Source organism: Sinocyclocheilus rhinocerous, unplaced genomic scaffold (genome assembly GCF_001515625.1).
Source record: "Sinocyclocheilus rhinocerous isolate Xijiao unplaced genomic scaffold, SAMN03320098_v1.1 scaffold1211, whole genome shotgun sequence".
NCBI lineage: Eukaryota > Metazoa > Chordata > Actinopteri > Cypriniformes > Cyprinidae > Sinocyclocheilus > Sinocyclocheilus rhinocerous.
In genome coordinates, this window is record NW_015670979.1 from 590,156 (window position 1) to 613,774 (window position 23,619).

Sequence of the window (23,619 nt, forward strand, 5' to 3'; positions counted from 1 at the left end):
TTGGATGACCACCACCTCCACATACAGAGGAAGGCCTGAAACGTTTTAGACACAAATATGTGTCACTAAGTAAGTTCAGTGCTCAGTGAGTGTGTTGTTTTTGTTCCAGCTGAAAGCACACTTTGGATTTGTTTCTTTCTCCTCTTTTGTTCTCTCTTTCTATCCAACCATCTCTATTTATAATTAATCTATATGGAATAAAATCATTTTGGCTATAACGTTTCAGAACATTTATGTCAGTGTAACACAATATTACCATTCACTGTGATATGGAAAATACATTATGCTTCACCACCCAATATAAATTCACACAAAACTGACCTTTAACAGGTGACTGTCAAACAAGCCTTGCAGGGAAACACAGGACTCACACCATTGATTTTTCCTCGTCTGGATGGCACAAGGTAAGGAGATGTGTTGTAAAATAAAACTGATATTTAGGTGTTAAAAAATAACATTTTGTGATTTTTAGGTGTTTAATAATGTTTGGTGATTATAGAGAGCAGTAGTTCCTATAAACAACATTAGAAACATAGAAATATTTTTCCCTATCAAAAGTAATACATTTTTTAATTAATTGAATTACAGTATGTAAATATGACTGTAATATTGATGTTTTGCCTGAGTCAGACAGGCCAACAGCCCAGATAATGTGAACATGGCCCCTTCAGAGGGCCAAATGGGTGGTTTAAAGCTAATAAAACAATCCCAGGGAACATATTATTGGCATTAACATATTACAATGGCAGTTTTTCCTTCTGGTACCGATCGCGCAGGTGCACAATGTCATTAGCCTTCCAGATGGAGAGAGTTTCCATAAATGCAGTCTGATATATGACACAGATAATTCAATTAAATGCATGTCTGTTTCCAAGTACATATTACAGTACTTTCACTTTTACTGTAAAATGTTGATTTTATTACTTAATCCAGCTCTAGCTATTAAAAATACACCTGTTTAGCACTTACACAGAATGCAGTTGAAACTGCAAAAGCATTCAAAACAATATTGGACTGACCAGTTCAAAATGACCATATGAAGGATTTTTAAAAATTCTTTTTATGCATTTTTTTAATACATTTTACATGTCCGGACTGTTAACATTAATGTAATCTACTGTAGATGTATTTCATTCATAAATTGAAAGTCATTGGATAACCCGTTTGGATTACTGGATAACTAGGTGATCAGTATTCCTAAAACATATGTGGTTCATTCATAGGTTTTTCAGTCTTAAAAGATATTCAGTTGGCCTTTAGAGCCACTGAAGAAATCATAAATTGTTTGTTGTTGTTGTTGTTATACTGTATAATCATATTTGCCCTATCATACACAAGCAGGAGGAAATGTGTTATTATGGAGGCTGGAATTGCGCAGTGCTTGGATACCTATTTACCCGTCAAGTGCCTGGGTAATAATTGATAGATTTCCTGAGAGGACAAAAACGGGCCCAGATGGGGCCAGGTGGGTTATACCACAGTCGCAAACGGCTCGGAGTGAGGTAAGAGACACAGCTCACTTGTTTAACAGTTGGAAAGTTGTCCAGTTCTCTGACACCATGAAAGTTACATGGATTGTTTTGGCGCTTGTGTTGTTCAGTCAGCTACAGTGGACTGCAGCTGATCCAGGCGCAGGACTGCACACATGGGATAGATTTAGCAAACTTCCATATCCCGGTGACAAAGCCTTCCTCTATGACACTTTCCCTGACAAGTTTATGTGGGCTGTCGGCACCGCTGCCTATTCAGTTGAAGGAGCCTGGGAGAAAGACGGGAAGGGTAAGTCTATCTGGGACACTTTCACTCGCGGAGGGACCCGGGTATCCAGAGGCGATGTTGGCAGTGACAGTTATCACAACATCCCGGGAGATCTCCGAGCCCTGCAGCAACTTGGAGTTAGTCACTACCGTTTTTCTCTGTCCTGGCCGCGCATCTTCTCCAACGGCACCAAAGAAAGTTACAACAAAAAAGGTGTGGAGTATTATAAAAATCTAATTCGTGGATTGAAGGAAATTAAAGTGCTGCCCGTTGTGACTTTATATCATTGGGACCTGCCAGACAGTTTGCAGACCCTCTTTGGAGGCTGGAGCAATTTGATTATGGTCGAACTTTTCAGAGAATATGCCGATTTTTGTTTTAAAACATTTGGATCTGATGTGAAATTTTGGATTACCATTGACAATCCTTTTGTTGTGGCCTGGCATGGATATGGAACTGGGGTTGTGGCACCTGGTATCAAAAATGACTCCGATTTGCCTTTCAGAGTTGGACATAATCTACTGAAGGTAATTAGAGTCACATAATCAAATGTTTGTTATTTATGTATTTAATAAACAAATTTATAGATACAAATAGGAGGGAAGACAAAATTGCACACGTCTATGTCTGGATAATTTTCTATGTCTCTCTATGTGTGCGTGTGTGTGTGTGTGTATATATATATATATATAGCCTATATATGTGTGTGTGTGTGTGTGTATATATATATATATATAGCCTTGAAAGAGTCATTTCAATGTATTAAAAAAAAACAATAAAATACTATATTCCAATAATAAAATATAGTGTTTTATATATACATCAAGAGAATTATTGTAATTACTGTTAAAACAAAAAAAAATCAAGTATTAAAAAAATTAATATGAAATGAACAAAAATATGTTTATAAAAACAAAAATATATTAAAACATCTCTTTCAAGGTTAGAATGATATTGTTAATAATTTTTTTTTTTGCTTTGTTTAATTATGTTTGTTCAATTTATGTAAAAGTGCAGCATAGAGTACATGTTTTCCAAATATAATGTTTTGCCACATTTTGTATTTATTTATTTAATTTGTTTCTGATCTGCGTTGTCTTCTAGGCTCATGCAGCAGCCTGGCACTTGTATGATGACCGGTATCGTTCCAGTCAGGGTGGGCGAGTGTCCATGGCTCTGGCCTCCCACTGGATCAAACCTAGCAGAACCAGACAGGAGAACAGCAAAGCCTGTCAGTGTTCTCTGGACTTCGTGCTCGGCTGGTTCGCCCATCCGTTGTTTGTGGATGGAGACTATCCACCCTGCATGAAACGCAATTTGACCCACAGACTGCCGTCCTTCACGGAGACCGAGAGCTTGTATGTTAATGGAACGGCGGACTTCTTTGCCCTGTCTCACGGACCTGCTCTTAGTTTTCAGCTGATCAATGACAGTCTGCTCTTTGGCCAGACAGAAGACCTATGTCTGAGGATGCTGCTGTACTGGGTCCGAGCCGAGTACAACAATCCTCCCATCTTTGTGGTGGAGAGTGGCTGGTATGGAAGTGGCAACACGAAAACAAAGGATGCCAAGCATATGTACTACCTAAAGCGCTTTATTATGGAGACTCTAAAAGGTAAATGGATTAACTGAGGGTATTTGATATGGGCATTTTGAGATCATCTCATATATCTTTTAATGGTTAAAGGAGCATTTATGATGTAGGCTATTCAGGCTTATTTAGCATTAAAGGAGTTCACCCAAAAATGAAAATTAGCCCATGAATTACTCGCCCTCAACTAGCTTGCGCTCACTGTTGTACACGAAAGCATCTCAGGGCGGATGACGTAGGACGTCGGTGTTGCGCATGCACCACTCAGAAGTGACGAACGCGGAAGCGCAGGGGAGAGATCAAAACAAAACAACGATCACTAATTAGAAGTACAAAACGAGGATTTGTAAAGAAGAATGTCGGAGGATTTCGATAAAAGCCAAGAGGAGACTGGTATGCACAATCAGCTTGTAACACTCCAAAGAGAAAGGAAAACTTGAAATCGCATCATATGACCCCTTTAAATCACCACCACAGCGTCTTGTCTCCATTGGCAACACACACGATTTGTGTCGATTGCAAGTGACGTCGCAGGTATCGGAGAGTGCACGTGGCGATTGCAAGTGACTTCGTAATTTAGTTTCTTTTTTCTTGTCTTCACCACCTGGCTACTGTTGTAAAATGTTGAGAGATTCAAACAAAAAGTAATCAATAAATAGAACAAAATAAAAAAAATAAAAGACTGCAAGTAACGTCGCTAGCGGAAGCGCAAGTGTCTGAGAGTGCAAGTCTGAGAGTGCAAGTGCGAGGCTGCAGCCAGACCCTCTTGGCCGTGTGAGGCACTTTTATTATGGATGGATGCGCTTTATTTCACTTCTTTTGGACTGATGAACTGCAACACCCGCTGACTGCCATTAAACAGCTTGGAAGATCAAAGTAAATTTTTAATATAACTCCGATTGGATTCATCTGAAAGAAGGAAGTCATATACGCCTAGGATGGCTTGAGGGTGAGTAAATAATGGGCTAATTTTCATTTTTGGGTAAACTATCCCTTTAACAATTCACATTTCACAATTAGTAATTGATTATAAACAATAATTGTCTTCTCTTTAAAGCAATCCGCTTTGACAGAGTAAATGTGATTGGCTACACAGCCTGGTCTCTGTTGGACGGGTATGAGTGGTATCGGGAATATGGAATACGACGAGGGCTATTCTATGTGGATTTCAACAGTCCTGATCTGAAAAGAGAGCCAAAGACATCTGCTACTTTCTATAGCAAACTCATAGAAAAGAATGGATTCCCTCAGCTGCCTGAGAACCGCCCTGAACAGGGCGTCTTTCCCTGTGACTTTGCCTGGGGAGTTGCAGCCAACTCAATACAGGTACAGGCTTTTTTTTTTAATGCACACTTTAATGCATAGCATAGCACTTCAGAGAGAGCGACTGACAATGGAAATTAGCCTTTTGGCTAACTCTGGTATATTTATATTTATTTGAATGTTGATTAATGTCATCGTTCCTTTTTAAATAAAAAAAAAAACTGTGACAGTTAACCTCAGATTACATCTAACTGCACATATTTAATTAAAAATTAAGGAAATGGCTGTACTTTGCACACTTGCAAGCAAATTGAACTTAGATCATTTTTGTTTGTCCCATTCAAAGGTCACTTCTATAGAACTTAGATTCTGTGTAGATCATACAATGCATTTAACTTTTATCTTTGACCTTTGTTCAAACTTCAAACATTTATAAATATAATTTGCATATTTTTGAAAACTAGTTTTATTTCAACTCTTTCATATTTTGTATCTAAATCATCTGAATGTCTTCTGATCCTGTTTTGAAGGTTGATACTATACCTACCCAGTTTGCCGACCCTAGCGTTTACATCTGGAACATATCTGGTAACGGAGAGCTGACAAAGGTCCCGGGTGTGCTGGCGCCCCCTATGCACAGGACACACCACTGCGCCGATTACGGCAGCATTCTCCAGCAGGTGTCTGACGTGCACCGTATGCAGGTCTCACACTTCCACTTCTCCCTCAACTGGTCCTCCATCACCCCAACAGGCCAGATGTCTGATGCTAACGAAACACTTCTGAGATACTACCATTGCTTTGTCAGTGAGCTACAAAAGGTTAACATAATCCCTGTTGTGACCCTTTGGCATCACACAGGGAAACTGTCCAGCCTACCGGCACCCATTGAGGCTGGTGGCGGCTGGCAGAGCGAGGAGACAGTCCAGGCCTTTGCGAAATATGCCAGGTTGTGTTTCCAACGACTAGGAGCTCATGTCAAGCTGTGGATCACGCTGAATGAACCTAACGATGAGGATCTTGAATACACTGTGGGTCACCAGCTGCTCCGTGCGCATGCTTTAGCTTGGCACGTCTATGACAGCGAGTTTCGCAAAGCCCAAGGCGGTAAGGCATCACTGGTTCTTCATATGGACTGGGTCGAACCTGCGTTTTCTTTCAACAGAGAGGACGTTGAGCCTGCAAACCGAGTCCTGGACTTTCGAGTCGGCTGGTTTGCAGAGCCCATCTTCGGTAGTGGCGATTACCCAGCGGTGATGCGTAGTTGGCTCCAACAGCGAAACAATATTGATCTCTTTAACTACCACTTACCCGTATTTAGCGATGAAGATCGGCTGTTGGTTAAAGGAACCTATGATTTCTTCGCCATCAGCCATTTTACTACCTCAATGGTGTATGATGGAGTGGAAGACAAATACACTTTCAAGGACAAGCTGCAGGTACAGCTGATATCTGACGTGACCTGGATCATGTCTCCAAGACGCAACTCTCCTGTGGTCCCCTGGGGTCTTCGCAAGGCACTGAACTGGGTTAACTCTCGATACAAAGGGCTTCCCATTTACGTGATGGCCAATGGTGTTCAGGAGGACATTGCTAGGTTTAAGGATAGCTTGCGCGTCTACTACCTTTACAACTACATTAATGAGGCCTTGAAAGGTAAGAAACCATGTAATGTTAGGTATTACACACCAACAGGTAGCTCTGGGGAGGCTTATACCAATCCCAATTTTTAGCTTTTATCAAGAGCAGTTTATTGAACCGTTAGACAAAATCTGTCTCTCCCAATAATATGTCTTATGAAGGTAATATTTAAATGTTCAGTTTTATGATCAGATATCTGTAGTTTTTATTGTGTTGTGCAAAACATATAATGCGATGCAATAGAATGATGATTGAAAGATATACATACATTTTTCTCAAAAGCCTTATAATATTTGATATACACATTTTAACATGATTTTTTTCTAAAATTTTCATGTGTACCATGTTTTAAGAATTGTACAAAAAGGCCTTTAACTTGCTAAAAAAAAAGTCAATCAGATTACAGAAGGCATGTAGTAGAATGTGTACAACAGAATGTGTTTTTTTCAGCAAAGTTTTCATTCAGTTTAGAGACATTAGAAATTTGTGTATCAAATATAATATTACAAAAAGGCCTTTAACTTGCTAAAAAAAAAGTCAATCAGATGACAGAAGGCATGTAGTAGAATGTGTACAATAGAATGTGTTTTTTTCAGCAAAGTTTTTTTCATTCAGTTTAGAGACATTAGAAATTTGTGTATCAAATATAATACTGTAGGCTTTAACATTTACTAATTAGGTTATCCTGACATCACGTGGCTATTTTTTGTTTTTATTGGCTCTATTAAAAACATTTCTCATACATTTTAATACAATTAAAAGGAAATGTTATTTATTCACATTGTTTAAAATATTAAGATTATTAAGATAAAAAAACTAATAAACTAAAAAACATAAAAAACTAATCATATACTGATATTAAATGTAACTCATAGGTATCATTTTTACTTATTATAAGTGTGATTAAACTTACCATTTGTTTCAATATTCAATGTTTCAATGTTAATTTATAATATACAAATCTATAATAAAATGTTATATTTGAATTTTACATCATCTAATTGTTTAAGATTTGTTTTTGTTTTTTTAGTTTCCCAGTACAGTAACTCACTTGGATAAGTTCTGATGACTCAAAGCAATGCCATTTCTATTTAGAGGCGCAAAGCTCACGTTGTACGCACACATCCACACACAGCAGCTTAATTATTAAGCAGAAAACTAGGGAAACAGTTTGCTGATCTCAGGAAAAATAGCAAGCCGCTCTTTATCTGAGCTTTGGAAAAAAATATTTGTTTACTCTTCCCAAAACACTGGCAAGGCCTTATTTACCTTGTCATCTGAATTCGCTTTATAGTTACATCATGAGTTCATTTCAGTTGTTTTCTAACCTCTGATTTGTTGTTTTAGCATATACGCTGGATGGAGTCAATCTGAAGGGCTATTTTGCATATGCGTTCAGCGACCGGCGGGACCCAGGCTTTGGCATGTATGGTCATGTGCAGGAGGAGGTCATTTCAAAATCTTCACTGGCCCATTACAAAAACATCATCCACCACAACGGCTTCCCTGCCCCAGGCACATCTCAACAACAGTGTCCCCTTGCTCCAGTGCACGGCTCTGGCCGTTTTGTCCTCACCAAGCAGCCTGTCGTTGGCTTTCTCTCTCTGGTGAGCTCTTGCATGCTGATCACAGTGGGCCTGGTTATCTACTACTCAGTCAAGAGACACAAATTAACCACCAAAAAATGAAAGGAAATGGTTCCAGTGGACTCTTATATCTCTAATTTATTTGTTTTAATGGTTAGTTTGACTACCTACATATTATGCTTTTAAATCTTTCTTAAATTGTAGTACTTATGGAATTTCCTAATGGGTACTACATGAACCAGGAAGACCTGGATAATTACTTAACTGCAGCTTTACCATGTAAAAACACTATTTATTTGTAAACAAAAAAGTATATTTGCAATATTTGGTCAAGTCTGCACAAAGGTTTTCTATTTTGCATGAGTTGTAAAATAAAAGTTATGGGGGAAAAGTATTTTATTCTGTTCTGGTGTATTACGGGCCTTACTATAGTTAGCTTAGCTAAGTAATGTCACACTCATACTCACATTGTCTAATATAATCCTTTATAATGTATTAAATAAACATTTAATGTTGTACTTGGTGTCATAGTAAAGTAACTTTGATATCTATACGTACTCTTATAATTTTCTGTACCCTATCTTGGCCTTTTTAAGTTATATTTACATATAAAAAATTATATTTAGCTTTTCTAATATTCATGTTTGCAATTTCCATTCCAATCGTGCTTTACACTGAAGGTTTTGCTCATTTCATCCTCCATATGAAATTCTGTACCTCTTTGATTCGATACCCAAATAGCAATAACAGCAGGCCAAGAACATTTGAAATGGCTTTTATGAAAAACAAACAATTAATATATCTAATTCTTTTAGGCTACAGTGGCTCAGAACATAAAGTTGTCAAGTCCATCTTCCATAAACTTCTTGTAGATGGCCATGAATTTAGCTACAAAAGCCTCCAGGTGGTAGACTGCTTTGCTGCCCAGCTGCAGTCTGTGTTCGTAGTATGCTGCCATCTGAGCCACCTCAGCCTTCAAGTGTCCATCACAGTTACTCAGCAACTCTGTCACCAGGCCCTTAAATACCATGCAAAGAAACAGTGTTAATGCAGTGACTCTTAACCATTTTTATTTAACCCTGAAAGTTTAATTCTATTTCACAGTATAAATTATTTCTTTATGCTGTAAATAAGCAGCTGTACCTTCATGATGACTTCTGGCGGGATGCAGTGAGTCAGAAGTTCATACAATCGAGCCCGAACCTCCAAAAGTCTGCAAAAATACAATAGACAGTTTAGTTTACATCTATACCACTTAAAAACATACCAGGTTATTGAAACCAAAATTGTTCAAATCTATTATAATGTAAAGGATCCAAACCAACTGACATATTGTTGAATCAAAGGCAAGGGATTGCCGCTTTAAACCCTAAAAAGGACTTTGAACCCCTAAAAATCAATGCACGCATTTCATATATGTCCTGACCTTTGAGGGCTCTGCTGGCTGACTATAGCATTAGCGGTCTCTCTGAGGTAAACCTCCCAGTCTGTCTCAGGGATGTCCTGGTCTGGAGAGAATGGATACCTGCAGAAACGTCAATTTGGGAAAAGATTACGTACACTGTAAGTGTGGCATACACTTCAGGTGAGTTATGTTCATTCAGAGGCTTCATTTGTGGTTATCATTGGAAAACTGAATAACATTGGGCATGTATTTAATTCTGAGATCTTTAGTCTTGTTGACTTACTGTTGAACTCTGCAGGCCTCACACATCAGCAGGGCTTTACGAAGGTTACGGCCAGATTTGTCAGCGATCAGTCTGGCCAGTTCAGGAGGAAGCAGCAGCCCCTCCTTCCTGCACACGCCTGACAGAACACTGCACACCTGAGAGGAATAAGGTTGGGTTGTTTTCACATCTCAAGCACAACACACTTGAACACATTTAAAACTTATAATGCTAATTTTTATGCGTTTTTATTAAATTAATATATTTAAGAAAGAATGTTTATGCTCATCAAGGCTGCATTTATTTGATTAAAATAAAAAATACAGAAAAAGCAGTAATATTGTGAAATATTATTATGATTTTTAAAGAACATTTTTGTATTTTAATATATTTTAAAATGTAATTTATTCCTGTGATGCAAAGCTGAATTTTCTGCAGCCATTACTCCAGTCTTCAGTGTCACATGATCCTTCAGAAATCAATATAATATGCTGATTTGGTGCTGAAGAAACATTTCTCAATATTTTCAATGTTGAAAACAGTTTGTACTGCTTAATATTTTTGTGGAAATCGTGATGCTTTTTTTCAGGATTCTTTAATGAATGGCAAATAATGTCAAAAGAATTGCATTTATTTGAAACCACATTTTTTGTAACATTATAAATGTCTTTAATGCCACTTTTAAATAACTTAAAATGCATGCTTGCTGAATAATAGTAGTAATTTCTTAAAAAAAAAAAAACCCGCTTCACCTCTTCCACACTTGGTAGGGGGACTCTCACAGCCAGACACCTGCTCCTGATGGGGCCAATCACTTTTGAGGTGGAGTTACAGCACAGGATCAATCGACAAGTGGACATGTACTTCTCCATCGTACGGCGCAAGGCATGCTGGGCATCTTTAGTGAGACGGTCCACCTCCGTCAGCAGCACCACTGCAAAGACATTTGATCATTGCCACTACTCTTATATTACTGTTATATAAGTGTCCGGATCATTAATATAAGATTATCAAATCCAGACACAGCTCTTAGCTATTTAACATACAGATTAATGATTTAACCCAATGAAAGAACAAAGCCAAACCTTTGAACTCCCTTTGAGCACTGGACTGAATCTGCTGAGACTGGGCAACAGTTTTGATCAGCTCCTGAATGACCACACGATCACTGTTCCCAGCATCACTGAGGAAAACAGATCAGACATGAGATTCTGCTAGTAAAGGCACCCAACATACACAGAGTCGAGTAAATCTCTTCATTACCTTGGATTCACCTCTAGATGGTAGTTGCTGGCAACTGTGTTGATTTCAAGCTTCTTTTTAGATGGTGTCTACAAGAGACGAACAGTGATAGTTAATAAGCTATATCATTAGACAATAGTTTAAAGCTTAATAGTTTTATTTATTTATTTAATACCGTGATGGACTGGTGTTCAATCCTAAGTTTCTCGACCCCGGGTCCGTACAGCTCTCTGAGCAAACACATGATCCGGGTTTTCTTACCAGCACCAGTCGGTCCATAAACCAACAAGTGTGGAAAATCACCACACTGGACCTGTCAAATTTAACAGCGAGAGATCATTGTATTGTCTAATGACTAATTAAAGACAGCATGGCTGAATAAGTGAAGCACATTTGAATCTAACGTTATATCACAGATATTGCAAACTACTGTTGCTGCAATGGTAAACACATAATTTAAAGTGTTTTCTTCCAGAAGAGAGCGTAATGATGTAATGAAATGTAATTCATATTTAGTTGTTTACTGAATCGGACATAAACACCACCAACACCAGTTAGCGGTCTATATAAGTTACAGTAGTTTCTGCTTTTTACCAGATTTTTGAGCTGGTTTGCTTGCTCCTTGTGGTAGTCGAGTTTAGCCAAGGACGATGGTCTGTATTTATCCACCCATAAACTCATTTTCCTGCTGAGTGACGAGAATATCGCGCCTCCGTAAAAATTGAACAATATTATGTTATTGTGAGCTGCCTGCTCACGCGAAACATATAAACCCGCGCAGCGCCGTCAGACCGGCAACTACAGGGAGCGAAGAGGGACCAGTGCTTTCGCGTTGTGTAAAACTCAATGCATTGCTGCGCTTTGCGCAAATAAAATATACACAGAAATCCTTCAAGCGTTACATAGCACACTAGATTGGTATAAATTTATTTTAAAATGTATGGTTTTTTTTTCTACGTGATTTATGATGATGCCTGCCTAGCCTTATTATCATCAAATGGTCGTAAGCTAATGATATGGCCATGACAAGAAATAAAAAAGAAATAAAAAGTAATATAGGCTGAATAATAATATAGGTAGGTGGAATTAACATTCTTATTATGATATATGACCAGTATGGGTGCATGGTAGATTTATACAGTTCATTTATCCAGTAGATGGCGATTCTGAGGCAGTTTGCTAGTTTAGTTCACATTGTTATTGCAGACCTGTTTGCAGGCCTGGAATAGAAAAGCAGAATGAGCGTCTCAGTCACCGTTGTCGCCAACACTTTTAGCATGCAACTACTTTTTTGTTTTAGCGCTACAAAAATTTGGTAACTCTCTTTCAAAATGAAGTATGGATTGTTGTTTTACCCAGAGTTTAACTTGGTATGCGCGGTGGAAAAACACGATAACTCGGGGTTAGTGTGAAAAGCCACACTGAACAAAAAGCCATTTTGACAGACGCCTGTCCCCCTGATGGCATGTAAACAGTATTTCAGTATTGTCAGAGAACAACCTGATGTAACAGCAGTTCATGTCAGTGAGGGACCACCCCAGAGAAAGCACTTCACTAACTTACCTGTCTGGATTGCTGAAGACTCAGGTAACAGTTTTTCTATACTCATACACCACTAAACAGACATTTTCAAACGTTTTTTTTTTTTTTTTTTTACATTTTTCATTGTAAACTTATTTCGTCTACGTCTTTTGTGTAGGTTCTGCTTCTCTGTTTTTTTTTTTCCTTCAGAGAAAAAGAGCTTAGTGATTGCACAAGTTTCTGGAAAAATCTCAACAAATACAGGTGTGGTCAAAATTTTACATACATGCAAAATGTTAATTATTTTACCAAAATAAGAGGGTTCAACAAAATGCATGTTTTTTTTTTAATTTAGTACTGACTTGAATAAGATACTTCACATAAAAGACATTTACATATAGTCCACAAGAGAAAATAATACATATGCTTGATTCTTAATTCTGTGTTGTTACCTGGATGATCCACTGCCGTTTTTTGTTTTGTTTTTTTGTTTTGTCATACAGTCATTGTTGGAAAGGGTTCAAATATGCAAGAGATGCTGGAAAACCAAATTTGTGGGACCTGAAGGATTTTGCTGAAGAACAGCAGGCAGTTTAACTGTTCAGGACAAACAAGGGACTCATGAACAACTATCACAAAACAGAAAAACAGCTGTGGATCATCCAGGTAACAACACAGTATTACAAATCAAGCGTTTTGACTTTTGAACTTTGAACAGGGTCATTTTTACTATTATTTTCTCCTGTGGACTAAACATCTTTTATTCAGTTCTAAATAAAAAATGACATGCATTTTGTATGATCCCTCTTATTTTGGTAAAATAATTAACATTTTGCATTTATGTAAAATTTTTACCACAAATGTATTTCATACTTGAATGAAAGAGCAATATAATTTTCTTCTAGGTGTTTAGTATGTTGCAAAATGTAGCAGTCTTGTTAATATGAAGATCACAGCCCTATTGAGAAGTTTAAATTGTACCTTCTAGAAGATTTTGGATTTTGAAAGCTTTATTAGTTTAAGTGTTTTTTTATTATTATTTCAGGTCAATTCCTATCAAAGTAGTTCTTAAAGGGGTCATATGATGCGATTTCAATTTTTCCTTTCTCTTTGGAGTGTTACAAGCTCTTGGTGCATAAAGAAGATCTGTAAAGTTGCAAACACTAAAGTCTCAAAACCAAAGAGATATTCCTTCCATCGTAGAACGATGAGCTTTGTAAAAATCGACGCGTTTCAAAAAGGCGGGGCATAGAGGAGAAACAATAATGTACAGTATGTGGAAAATAATGTGTTTTTTTAACTTTAAACCGCATAAACACATTTCATTACACCAAATACACAAAATAATGTTCTTTTTAGCAGCATCATATGACCCCTTTAATGGTTTTGAGGGAACAATGTTCACTCAACATCTAATCTTCACACAACAGAGCACAGACATCCTCCTGCACATACAGGTGCAAAGCATCCTTCCATTTTCTTTTTCTTTTTTTCCATTTCTTTTTTTGCATTTGCTTGTTTGTATTTCTTGGGAAAAAAAGAGGTCTTAATTATGCAGATGATATATATAAAGTGTACCACTAGATGGCAGTAACAGCTATATTTAGAGATGCTTGTACAAATTTTTATGTTTTTTTTATGGAGGTCTAATACCTGAAGAAAGCTATATATATACACTACTTTTCAAATGTTTGGGATACGATTTGTTTAAAGGAATTAATACTTATATTCAGTAAGGATGTATTAAATTGATCAAAAGTAACAGTAAAGACATTTACAGTGTTAGAGAAGATTGCTATTTCAAATGAATGCTGTTCTTTTGAACTTTCTATTTATCAAAGAATCGTGAAAAAATGTATCATAGCTTTCATAAAAATATTATGCAGAACAACTGTTTTCAACATTAATAATAATAAAAATATGTCTTTAACATCAAATCAGCATATTAGAATGATTTCTGAAGGATCATGTGACACTGAAGACTGGAGCAATGGCTGCTGAAAATTCAGCTTTGTCATCACAGGAATAAATTACATTTTAAAATATATTAAAAAAGAAAATAGTTGTTTTAAATTGTAGTAATGTTTCCCAGTATTACTGTTTTTACTGTATTTTTGTAAAAGACATGTAAGAGACATCTTTACAAGACATTTGAAAAATCTTGCCAACCCCAAACTTTTGATCAGTGGTGTAAGATATCTGCTGTCAGATTAAAAAGGAAGCATGTATTGTAGTCGGTGTTGGATAGGTAATGCAGTTCAGGAGATTGTAAGGCGTTAAAGTGATTATCAGTTTGGTGAGTGTGATCAGATGCCAGGCAGTCCTGGTTTTTACTTTCCCCAGAACACATTGCAAGAACATATTGTTATGAATTCTGAGAATGCACTTCTTGCTTTTTGCATCACTGTTAGTCTGTTTTCTGTCACTGCAGCTCAGAGACACTTTGAAGCCCCAGAAGGTTTTATTTATATCTCTGGGTTGTGAGTTCGTGGCACAAGGATGAACATGCCATGTGGCTTCATTATGCCTCTTAAATGAAAGCATGACAACTATATGAGTAGACTTTTACATTTTTATAAGAGACTGTAAGTAGCGTTTGCCCATTAGGGAGTAGTGGATGGCTGCAATTGGCATTGGTTCAGTATGTGGTTGCTATAGGTGTTCTTGAGTTAATTAATCTATATTTAAATTAAAGCTGCACATTAATTAGGGGCTTGTTCGAATTCAATAATCAGTTTGGAATTAGCAAGCAATTCACACTTACAGCAGTATTATATATCTAATTTTTTTATTACATAAATGAGGGAAGAGGGAAATGAGGGAAGTTCATCTTCATTGTGATTTGTAAATATAACCTACACTGATGTGTTTTTTTCCCCCACAATTATGAATAATATATTGCGTTCTTGGCTTATAAAATGCTGCATGAGCTTTATCTGCTCTCAGTGATGCCAAGGTGTTGTTAAAAGTGGGCCAGTCTGTCATTCTTCCTTTCTTGTTCTATTTTAACTTTCTCTAACCTTGCAAACCACATGGTCAGGGCCAGTTTTTCTCTGTGGGAATGTAATGCGGGTTGTCTCGTGATCAGAGTAAAATCAATACTCTGCTGTATTGAGAATCAGAAAGCTGTGATGACTATTAGTTTCCACTGGAATGCTGTAAAATGTTTTAGAGTTATTAAAGCACTCGTTACATCATTGAGAATCTTAGAATGGACTCTAATACATGTGTTTTGTTCATCAACTCTTGTTTTGAGGATTGTAATTCCTGACCAAAGCAATTCCAGGGGCAGTTTGGGGTGCATTTAGTCATCTTTACTCTGTTAAAAACATGTTCTGTTACAGTTTTGTGACTCATACATTCTCCCCGCACCCCCACGATCCTGGCGTTGATGGTGACCCTCAAAAGGAATTATTGTGAGGAAAGAAAGAGAGAGGCTTTGATGCAGTAGATGGACAGAGACAGAAAATGAAGAGCAGAATGTTTTTGGGGGGCCACGGAGGCCATATTTAACACTAGGAACATGCTTTTCACAGACCGGACACTTCCAGCAAATGAACAAATAGCTTTGTGCTGTGGCACTCATGTCTGTCCCAGGCTGCTTAGTGGTACTCAGTGTTGGTTCTCACATAGGGGCCTCTTTGACCAACTTCTGGGTCTTAAAAAAAGAAAGTTTCCAATCTTTCCCCAGTAATGGCGACAATTAGAAAAAAAGAACCCTCATTTAATGCCTGGCGACGAAGCCACTTCCTGTTCGTTTACAACCCCAGATCTCCAGATTCCCAAACACACAGCTCCAGTGTGTGTGAGTGAGTGTATGAGTGTGTGTGTGTGTGTGAGAGAGAGAGGGGGGGCTATTTTTACCCTTGTGAGGCTGGGGGAGTGTGGAGAACACAGAGTCATGGAATGTCTTCAGCTATGAATTGCAGCGTGTCACACGGAGACATGCACTGACAGACAGCCAGACAGACACGTTCACACAGACACACTGCAGCACAAGCATACACTGCAGTGCTTTCAGCATTCATTATATGTTCATGTTGCTGCAAAGCTCACTCAAGAGAACTCTTCCACAATTCATTAGCTAGATTTTAATTATAGAAAGAAACTACATTTGCAACTGAGTTAAGAATGACCCTTTTTTATTATGAAGGGAAAAAAAACACAATTATGAGAAATAATGAGGTGAAAAAGTGCTTTTAGAGGAAGCTGAATGATCAGTGATGTTTTATGCGTCGTATAGTTGATCTTTGTCGTATAGCTGTCACTAATGATTATTTTGGTAATCGAGTAATCGGTTGATTATTCTGACGATTAATCGGGTATTTTTGTGGTAATAAAAATAGACCTAAGCAAACAACAAGCAACTTAAAATACATATATAATAGCAATGAGGCAATAATAATGGGTTCAGATAAAATATCACAAGCAAGTTATCATATGGTTTTATTGAATGTTAAAATTCATAATGTAGTAAAAAAAGACAATACAATCATTACTTATGTACGTTATGTATTATATCAAATGCCAGCAGAGAGCGCCAGTGGCCTGACGATGTTTTTACACGTTACAGTGCGATCTGACTAAACAATATTTAATACAAATGTCCACTTATTCTTTAATATTTGGCCACTTCTTTATGATAGAAAAATGCTACAGCCACTGTCATGTCTTGAACAAGAACATGTGGACATCAAAACATGCAAATTCAGAGTGAGGGTTTAAACTTTTATTTTGAAGTCACGATGAACAGTTAGCATATTTAGAAAAGTAATGATGTATTCTCCTGTGTTGGTGTAGGTTTATAAATGATTTACCTTTAAATCTGATAGAATGGTGCACATTGTTCCCAGATGAATGTTATTAGCAACTCAGACTCGCAGCTTATACAAAGATGGAGTTTGAGACAGTCCGTGGATATAAATGTTAACTGTTTGTGTGGAGCAGCATTTACTGTGAACGGAGCCACTCTGAAATGCACGTAACATTAACCTACACGCATATGAATAAAGCGCATATTAAACCCGCAGCGCATATATTTATTTAATTGAATCGCAGCTTTTGTGAATTCACAATAGCACTATGCTTTATTGGGATTTTTAAATGGTTTTAATATTTCGTTCTGCCTTAGAAAACGGTCTAATAATGCTTTTCATAGATTCTCGTCTGTGGAATGCACCACTTCCGGTATTTTGGGCAAAATGCAATCGAGGATTTTTTTATAATCGAGTACTCAAATTTTATTATATTTTACTCGAGGAATTGTGACAACCCTAATATGAATATTGGTATGAATATCATAGTCAAAGTAGCACCATGGCATTCCCTCTTGTTCTGTGTCATTTATTTGATGTTTTGATGCTTGTTGGTGGCCATCAGTTCTGATACCTAGTTGTGTATGTTTTTGAAATGGTTACCATGGCAAACATTCCAAATCTTATAGCACAAAAAACTAGTGCTAATTTAAAACATTTCAAGAACTATACGTTACAAGCTCATATTATAGCTATATTCTAAGATACTGTGCTATAGGTAGTTCCACTATATTTTCGTCTCTGTACTGTATTCATTGAATGACACTTTTTAAGAAGTAAAACCAATTCAACCAGGACTTCCAGGTTGCCCTGATGTCTGTCTCCATAACATCAGAAACTCCCAGAAATAGTAAATCAATGTGAATATATCACAAAATGGATAATTGATATAGTATAAATTGCTTAGCACTGCATGATGTGTATGGATTCTATAGGTGGAAACTCCTAGTGTGAAAAGCATCGTATAAACATAATTACTGACACCAGTCCAGCATACATCAGCAGTCATGACAGCAGTAGTGGAATCTGTTGCCATGTGCGTAGACAACATCCCCAATTAATTTAGTATTGCATTAATTAAGGATAATTGTTTTGGAGAAAACCTGCGGTTACTTTTCCATGGTAAAATCCTCTATTTTGTTATTGGTTGACAGAATGTGCCATCTGGCCCCCAGCTGAAACCTCTGAAATAACCACGTATAGATGCCAATAGTGCACACTTAGACTGCATTTTTTATGATACAAACAAAAAATCTCTTTCTATAGTTCTATAGGATTTTTGTGAATATACACTACTGTACAAAAATTTATAGTTTTATTCAGCAAAGTCACTTTAAATCAAAAGTGACAGTAAATACAAATACAAAGAGACTGCTTTAAAAAAAATTAATAAATAAATCCTAACCCCAAACTTTCAAGCAGTAGTGTATATTTTGTTCTAATTATGCTAATTTATTCAAACATAAATATTTAAAGAAAAATATTTTAAAGAATGTGTAAAATATTTCATCCACAGTTGTTCTTTGTGACTGCAATCAATCTAGAACCACAAGTCTTTAAGTGAGTCACCAGATTACCGACTGTCTCCTCTGCAACATTGCCTCATGTGAGAGTCTGTGTGGAGGGGCCTGTGACGGTTTGACCGTGTCTTTGGGGTTGCTGCAATGGTGACCTCACAGTCCCAGCGCAGTGTTAAGACGTGCACACGGGGTCCGATCCAAGTCGGACATTCCTCAAGAGTCAAGCGGGGACTTTGGAGACAGACAACCATTGTGTGATGGTTGAGGGTTTTTGAGAGGGTGGACAAGGGGGACTCATGGGCGACCGAGAGGGAAGAGCATGTTTTTAACACCTCACTTCAACCCAACACACACCCACCCTACAAAAATAGCTGCTGTACATGCTTGTGTCAATTGCCTTTAGTTTGTTACGAGTTCTGAAGACAAAAGTGGTATTCTTGATGAGGTTGTAAATACAGCTCCTCTGTTTGGGGCAACATGACGTGTTTGTTCCAGAAATCTGTTGCACAACAAGATATATCTGAGAAAAAGCCACACATTTCAGACTACTTAAAATTTTAGCCTGAAAGGAGAGGAAGTGAGGTCATATCACTGTCCTATTGCCAAGATCATTTCCACTATGCATGAGCTGGCACAGGGGAATCTTCAGTCTGTTGATGTGCATGCTTAAGTCAAGTGACTCTTATTGGGTAGTTTTGAAGTTTTGATTCTTGTTCACTGCTGTGTTTGGGCCATACAGGACAGTGGTGCAGAATCATTTCTCACCTGGAGGTCCAAACTGGACAGAATGAACTGGGAGGAGCCTGCCGTTTTGTTTCTTCTTGAGTAAAAGGGAGCGACTCTTATCTGACAAAGGTAGATGGGTTTTTTTATTGGGTAAAAACAAATTAATTCAATGTATACGCTACTGTTGAAAAGTTTGGGGTCTGAATTATTTTCTTGTTTGTTTGTTTTTGAAAGAAGTCTATTATGGTCGACAAGACAACATTTATCATTTATTTGATCAAAAATACAGTAAAACAGTTAAACTAAATAATATTGCAATTTAAAATATTATTTTCTATTTTATTTTACTCTAAAATGTAATTTATTCCTGTGTTGACAAAGTTGAATTTTTTGCAGCCATTGATCCAGTCTTCACTGTCACATGATCCTTCAGAAACCATTCTAATATGCTGATTTGGTGCTCAAGAAACATTTCTTACTATTGCCAATGTTGAAAACGGTTGTGCTGCAGTTTGTGGAAACGGTGATGCTTTTTTTCATGATTCTTTGATGAATAGAAAGTTCAAAAGAACAGCATTTATCAGGGTCACAAATGTCTTTGCTGTCACTTTTGATCAATTTAATGCATCCTTACTGAATAAAAATATTTCAGAATATTTATTACTTTAAAAAAATCATACAGACCCCAAACTTTTGCACAGTATTGTATTTTCTGACAGGTTATAATCATAGACTGTATAAAAACATGGACGTAGTGTCCGTGACGTCACCCGTAGGTTTCCGAAGAGCGTTTTTGAAGCTCAAAAGTGGGCGGAGGTGGCCATCGCCATCTTGGCAGTGCATCACCGCTCGTCACTCCTGGATAATCGAAAATGGGCAAAGAGGCGGGAGCAGGTTGCTGAAGCCACGCCCACCTAGCTCGACGGTGGTGACAGCAGCGGCAATCTACCTGTCACTCAAGTGGCCACGCCCTTAATTATGCAGAACTTTAAGGCTTAATATAATTTAAACGGATGAGTTATAAAAAAATTCACCCCCCTCACAGTTGTCATGAAGGGCAAAATTAGCTATATAGACCAAAATAATTTTTTGAACCAGGCTGTAAACGTTTTTTTCTGCTGTAAAGTTGGGCATTTTAACATGGGGAGTCTATGGGATTGACTCCCTTTTGCAGCCAGCCTCTAGCGGCCAGTTGATGAATTACAGTTTAAGTCACTTCCTTGTTGGCTTCACGAGAGAGAGCGGGAGGTTGCCGCTTGGTTATAATGCACAATGTGTGTATAATTTGATATTATTTAAATAAAATGTAAATAATTTTCTTCTCAAGTAAATTTTTGTTTTAAGGAAAAAATAGACAAAAACATAACAATTAGGATTACTTTCTTGCTGGTGTAGTTGCTCTTGTTTCTAAGAGTGCTTCTGTTGTCATGTTTAATTTCATGCGATTACTTGAGTCTGTTTCAACAAAGGGCTACTGGTGTTTCAAAGCCTTAGATGTTTCTAGCTCTCTTGAAACTAAAACAGTCCTAGACGTACCTTTTTAAGGGTCTTGATTAATCAAATCAAGTGTGTACTGAATACTTACAGAATGAGATGTGTTTACAGAGCAAGCAGCTATGCTGAAGTTTAAATGCATTTGTTTTATCAATCCAGCAGTGAGAGCCCATGCTCCTTTCCGACACAGGAAAAATCTCCCAGTCTAAAACAATATGACACTGACGTTTGTTGTAGTTTGATTTGTGATACGTGAAAATGCAACTGTGAGACTTTGAGGCTATATGGAGAAAAACAGCCCCCACTACATGATTCAATCATGTTTACATCACCTGTGTCCTTGAATGACTCTTTCCCATGTTAGTCTCTTTGTTTGACTTTCATTAGGTGGTGCTAGATAAGATTTATGTTTGAGTGTGTGTGTGAACGGAAAATGTTAGGTGTAGTAAGTGTGCACATCCTCTGTCTGTGCCTCCACATTAGACAATGCAACTTTGATTCATTTACAGTAGTTTGTCTGAGATCTCTTTGCATACTTCCTCCTAAAAAGAGCAGTTTACTTTGTCACAGAGAAGAATTTTCAGATCTAGTTTTGGTGATACTTAATGCTTTCTGGCAATCTTTTTCTGGTACAGTTAGTTTGTACCCACCGTGGGTGTTTCTTAACTTTATTTTTAATTTAATTTAATCATTTCATTTTAATTTCAGTGATCTAATTATGAATTAAAGCCACGTTGTAAATATGTATGAAAGGAGAAATGGTTTCAGAATTAATTTTTAATGATGTTTTAGTAGTTTTATTGTCATGTAAGCTTTGGTTGGTTATGTTTCCCACAGACTTACACTCTATGTGTGGCAGCATTTCTGCCACTCTCTGATAGATTGACCCATTTTAGAAAGAGCCAGAGATCATGTATACGGCCTGACTTCGCCCTTGTGATCCCGTGTGACATTTCTTAACCTTGTGACTCTAGTCCCGGGCGGAGTCAGACCAGTCTCCTGTCTAGAGCTCACATGAGGGAAATAAGGTGACCCTGCTAATTCTAATGATGACGTTTACACCAAATGCACCAAATAATTTCTCTTGTTTCATTTCCTCTCATGGCCTTGCCTCTGGATCAGGTAGAGCAGGTCTGTGATGAAGATTCAGATTGTGTGGTGTCAGTGTTGTCAAACACAGCTGGGGATTAAGGGCGGATGAAGTACATTTTAGGAAACATGACCGCTGTGATTGTCCTCAGATTGTTACAGCCCTCACAGTCAATTAAAGCCCCATCTGCCGAGTGCCAACCTGTCTCATTAAAACAGGACACGCACCTCACAACCTCGTATTCTTTATCTTGTCAGACTGAACAAAGTCAGTAAGAGTGTGAAAAGCAGTTCTATTATTTTCACACTACACAAAGGGGTTTATTATTTTACATATTGTGCAAATGAAGATAGAAATAACTCTGTACACAAAGAATTAGGGTTACAAATGGTGAAACCAAACCCGTGCATGCCTCATTTACAGGCCCAGTTGAGTATTATCTGTCATTCCAGGCTCTGTGAGGGGTTGTGTGTGAAATTTGGGTTTAGCGGTAAAACTGCTGCGGGGGACATCCATTGCCTGGAGTCAGACAGATGTTGCAGAAATGGCCCCTGCTTAAACCTTAATCCAAGTTTACCATCACTCTCACACACGTCTCAAGTCAGAGGTCACAAAACAGTGAGACATCTTGAAATGTAGCCAGTTGTTTTGTTTTTAATCACTCTTTAACATCTCAATTGTTTTTTCCTAGAAAGCAATGAGATTGAATGAAGAGCAATTTGAGACGTTACAGTAAACCTTTATGACTTATAACAAGCACTTGACTCTATTGTTTGTGTTGACATTGCAGATATTGCAACTTATTGCAGTGTTTACATGTATATGTGCATGTGTCTTTGTATCATTTTTTTTTGTTTAGGAGTTTAAGGTCGTGGGAGCCAGGCTTCTCGGACTGAGTTTATTTTTCCTCTGCTACTGCTGATAAAATGCAGCTGTCCAAATGTGGCCCTGAGTGGTGAGCGAGCTGCAGAGGGTCAGATGCATCCAGCCTTGCATGCCGTCTAGCCATCTGCAGGCAAAACAGATAATGGGTCTGTCCTCCCCCAACCCTTGGGTCGAGAAATCAGTCGTTTGTGACCAGGTCATGGTGCGCTCCTAGACCAGCACGCCTGCACAGCTACATTGTTTCTCCTGGGTTATGTAAACATGAGGGAAATTAGATAATTCTGCTAGAAGGAAACCTGTAAGTTATCCAGGCTTGTGATGTAGTGAACTGCTTAGTTTGCTTTTCCTGGGATGAAGCTTTCTATCACCACAGAGATGCCTATACACAACAAACACAGCATAAGCGTGTGGTCAAGGTGAACATACTGAAAGGGATACTTCACCCAAATTGCAAACTCGTTCCAAGCCTATATGACTTTTTTTCTGAAGATATTTTAAAGAATGTCTCAGTTGGACTTTGAATTTCTCCAGTGTTGTTTAGGATCCCGTTGACTTTCATTCTATGCATAAAAACATTCTACAGACATATTTTGTGTTCCGCAGAAGAAAGAAAGTCATACAGGTTTGGAACAACATGGAGGCTATAAAAATGTTGACAGTGTAACTAAAGGCTGAAATACACTACTTAACTTTTGCCCAGATTTTTGCCCGAGTTTCAGAACTCAGAACTAACTCCCCAGCTTGAAATCTGAATTATTTTCTACACTTCTGAAACACCCAGATTTGAAAACGAGAGAATGGTGACGTCACGATTCTCCTCG

General features: G+C 37.7%; 2 protein-coding genes across 2 annotated transcripts; one reads left to right on the forward strand and one right to left on the reverse strand.

Annotated features, from left to right (window-relative positions):
* The first annotated feature begins 1,404 nt into the window (after nt 1–1,404).
* LOC107734474 (klotho-like) lies at nt 1,405–7,983 on the forward strand. Its single transcript, XM_016546445.1, has 6 exons — nt 1,405–1,502; nt 1,601–2,285; nt 2,863–3,373; nt 4,407–4,675; nt 5,143–6,268; nt 7,601–7,983. Exons 1-6 carry the CDS (start codon nt 1,456–1,458, stop codon nt 7,939–7,941), a joined length of 2,979 nt encoding a protein of 992 aa, XP_016401931.1. The 5' UTR covers nt 1,405–1,455; the 3' UTR covers nt 7,942–7,983.
* A 617-nt stretch (nt 7,984–8,600) lies between these two features.
* LOC107734475 (replication factor C subunit 3) lies at nt 8,601–11,578 on the reverse strand. The gene is made up of 9 exons (XM_016546446.1): nt 11,343–11,578; nt 10,924–11,061; nt 10,770–10,837; nt 10,592–10,689; nt 10,259–10,440; nt 9,528–9,664; nt 9,266–9,364; nt 8,983–9,052; nt 8,601–8,857 (listed from the first exon to the last, which is right to left on the reverse strand). Exons 1-9 carry the CDS (start codon nt 11,427–11,429, stop codon nt 8,666–8,668), a joined length of 1,071 nt encoding a protein of 356 aa, XP_016401932.1. The 5' UTR covers nt 11,430–11,578; the 3' UTR covers nt 8,601–8,665.
* Nucleotides 11,579–23,619: the final 12,041 nt, after the last annotated feature.

Excerpts from the sequence above, each read along its gene's own strand:
- LOC107734474 (XM_016546445.1), top strand. The coding sequence starts at position 1,456 with ATGGGGCCAGGTGGGTTATACCACAGTCGCAAACGGCTCGGAGTGAG. Across the intron at positions 3,374-4,406 it reads TATTATGGAGACTCTAAAAG|CAATCCGCTTTGACAGAGTA; the intron begins GTAAATGGATTA and ends TTCTCTTTAAAG. Across the intron at positions 4,676-5,142 it reads TTGCAGCCAACTCAATACAG|GTTGATACTATACCTACCCA; the intron begins GTACAGGCTTTT and ends CCTGTTTTGAAG.
- LOC107734475 (XM_016546446.1), bottom strand. The coding sequence starts at position 11,429 with ATGAGTTTATGGGTGGATAAATACAGACCATCGTCCTTGGCTAAACTC. Across the intron at positions 11,062-11,342 it reads CAAACCAGCTCAAAAATCTG|GTCCAGTGTGGTGATTTTCC; the intron begins GTAAAAAGCAGA and ends TAAATTTGACAG. Across the intron at positions 10,690-10,769 it reads CATCTAGAGGTGAATCCAAG|TGATGCTGGGAACAGTGATC; the intron begins GTAATGAAGAGA and ends TGTTTTCCTCAG.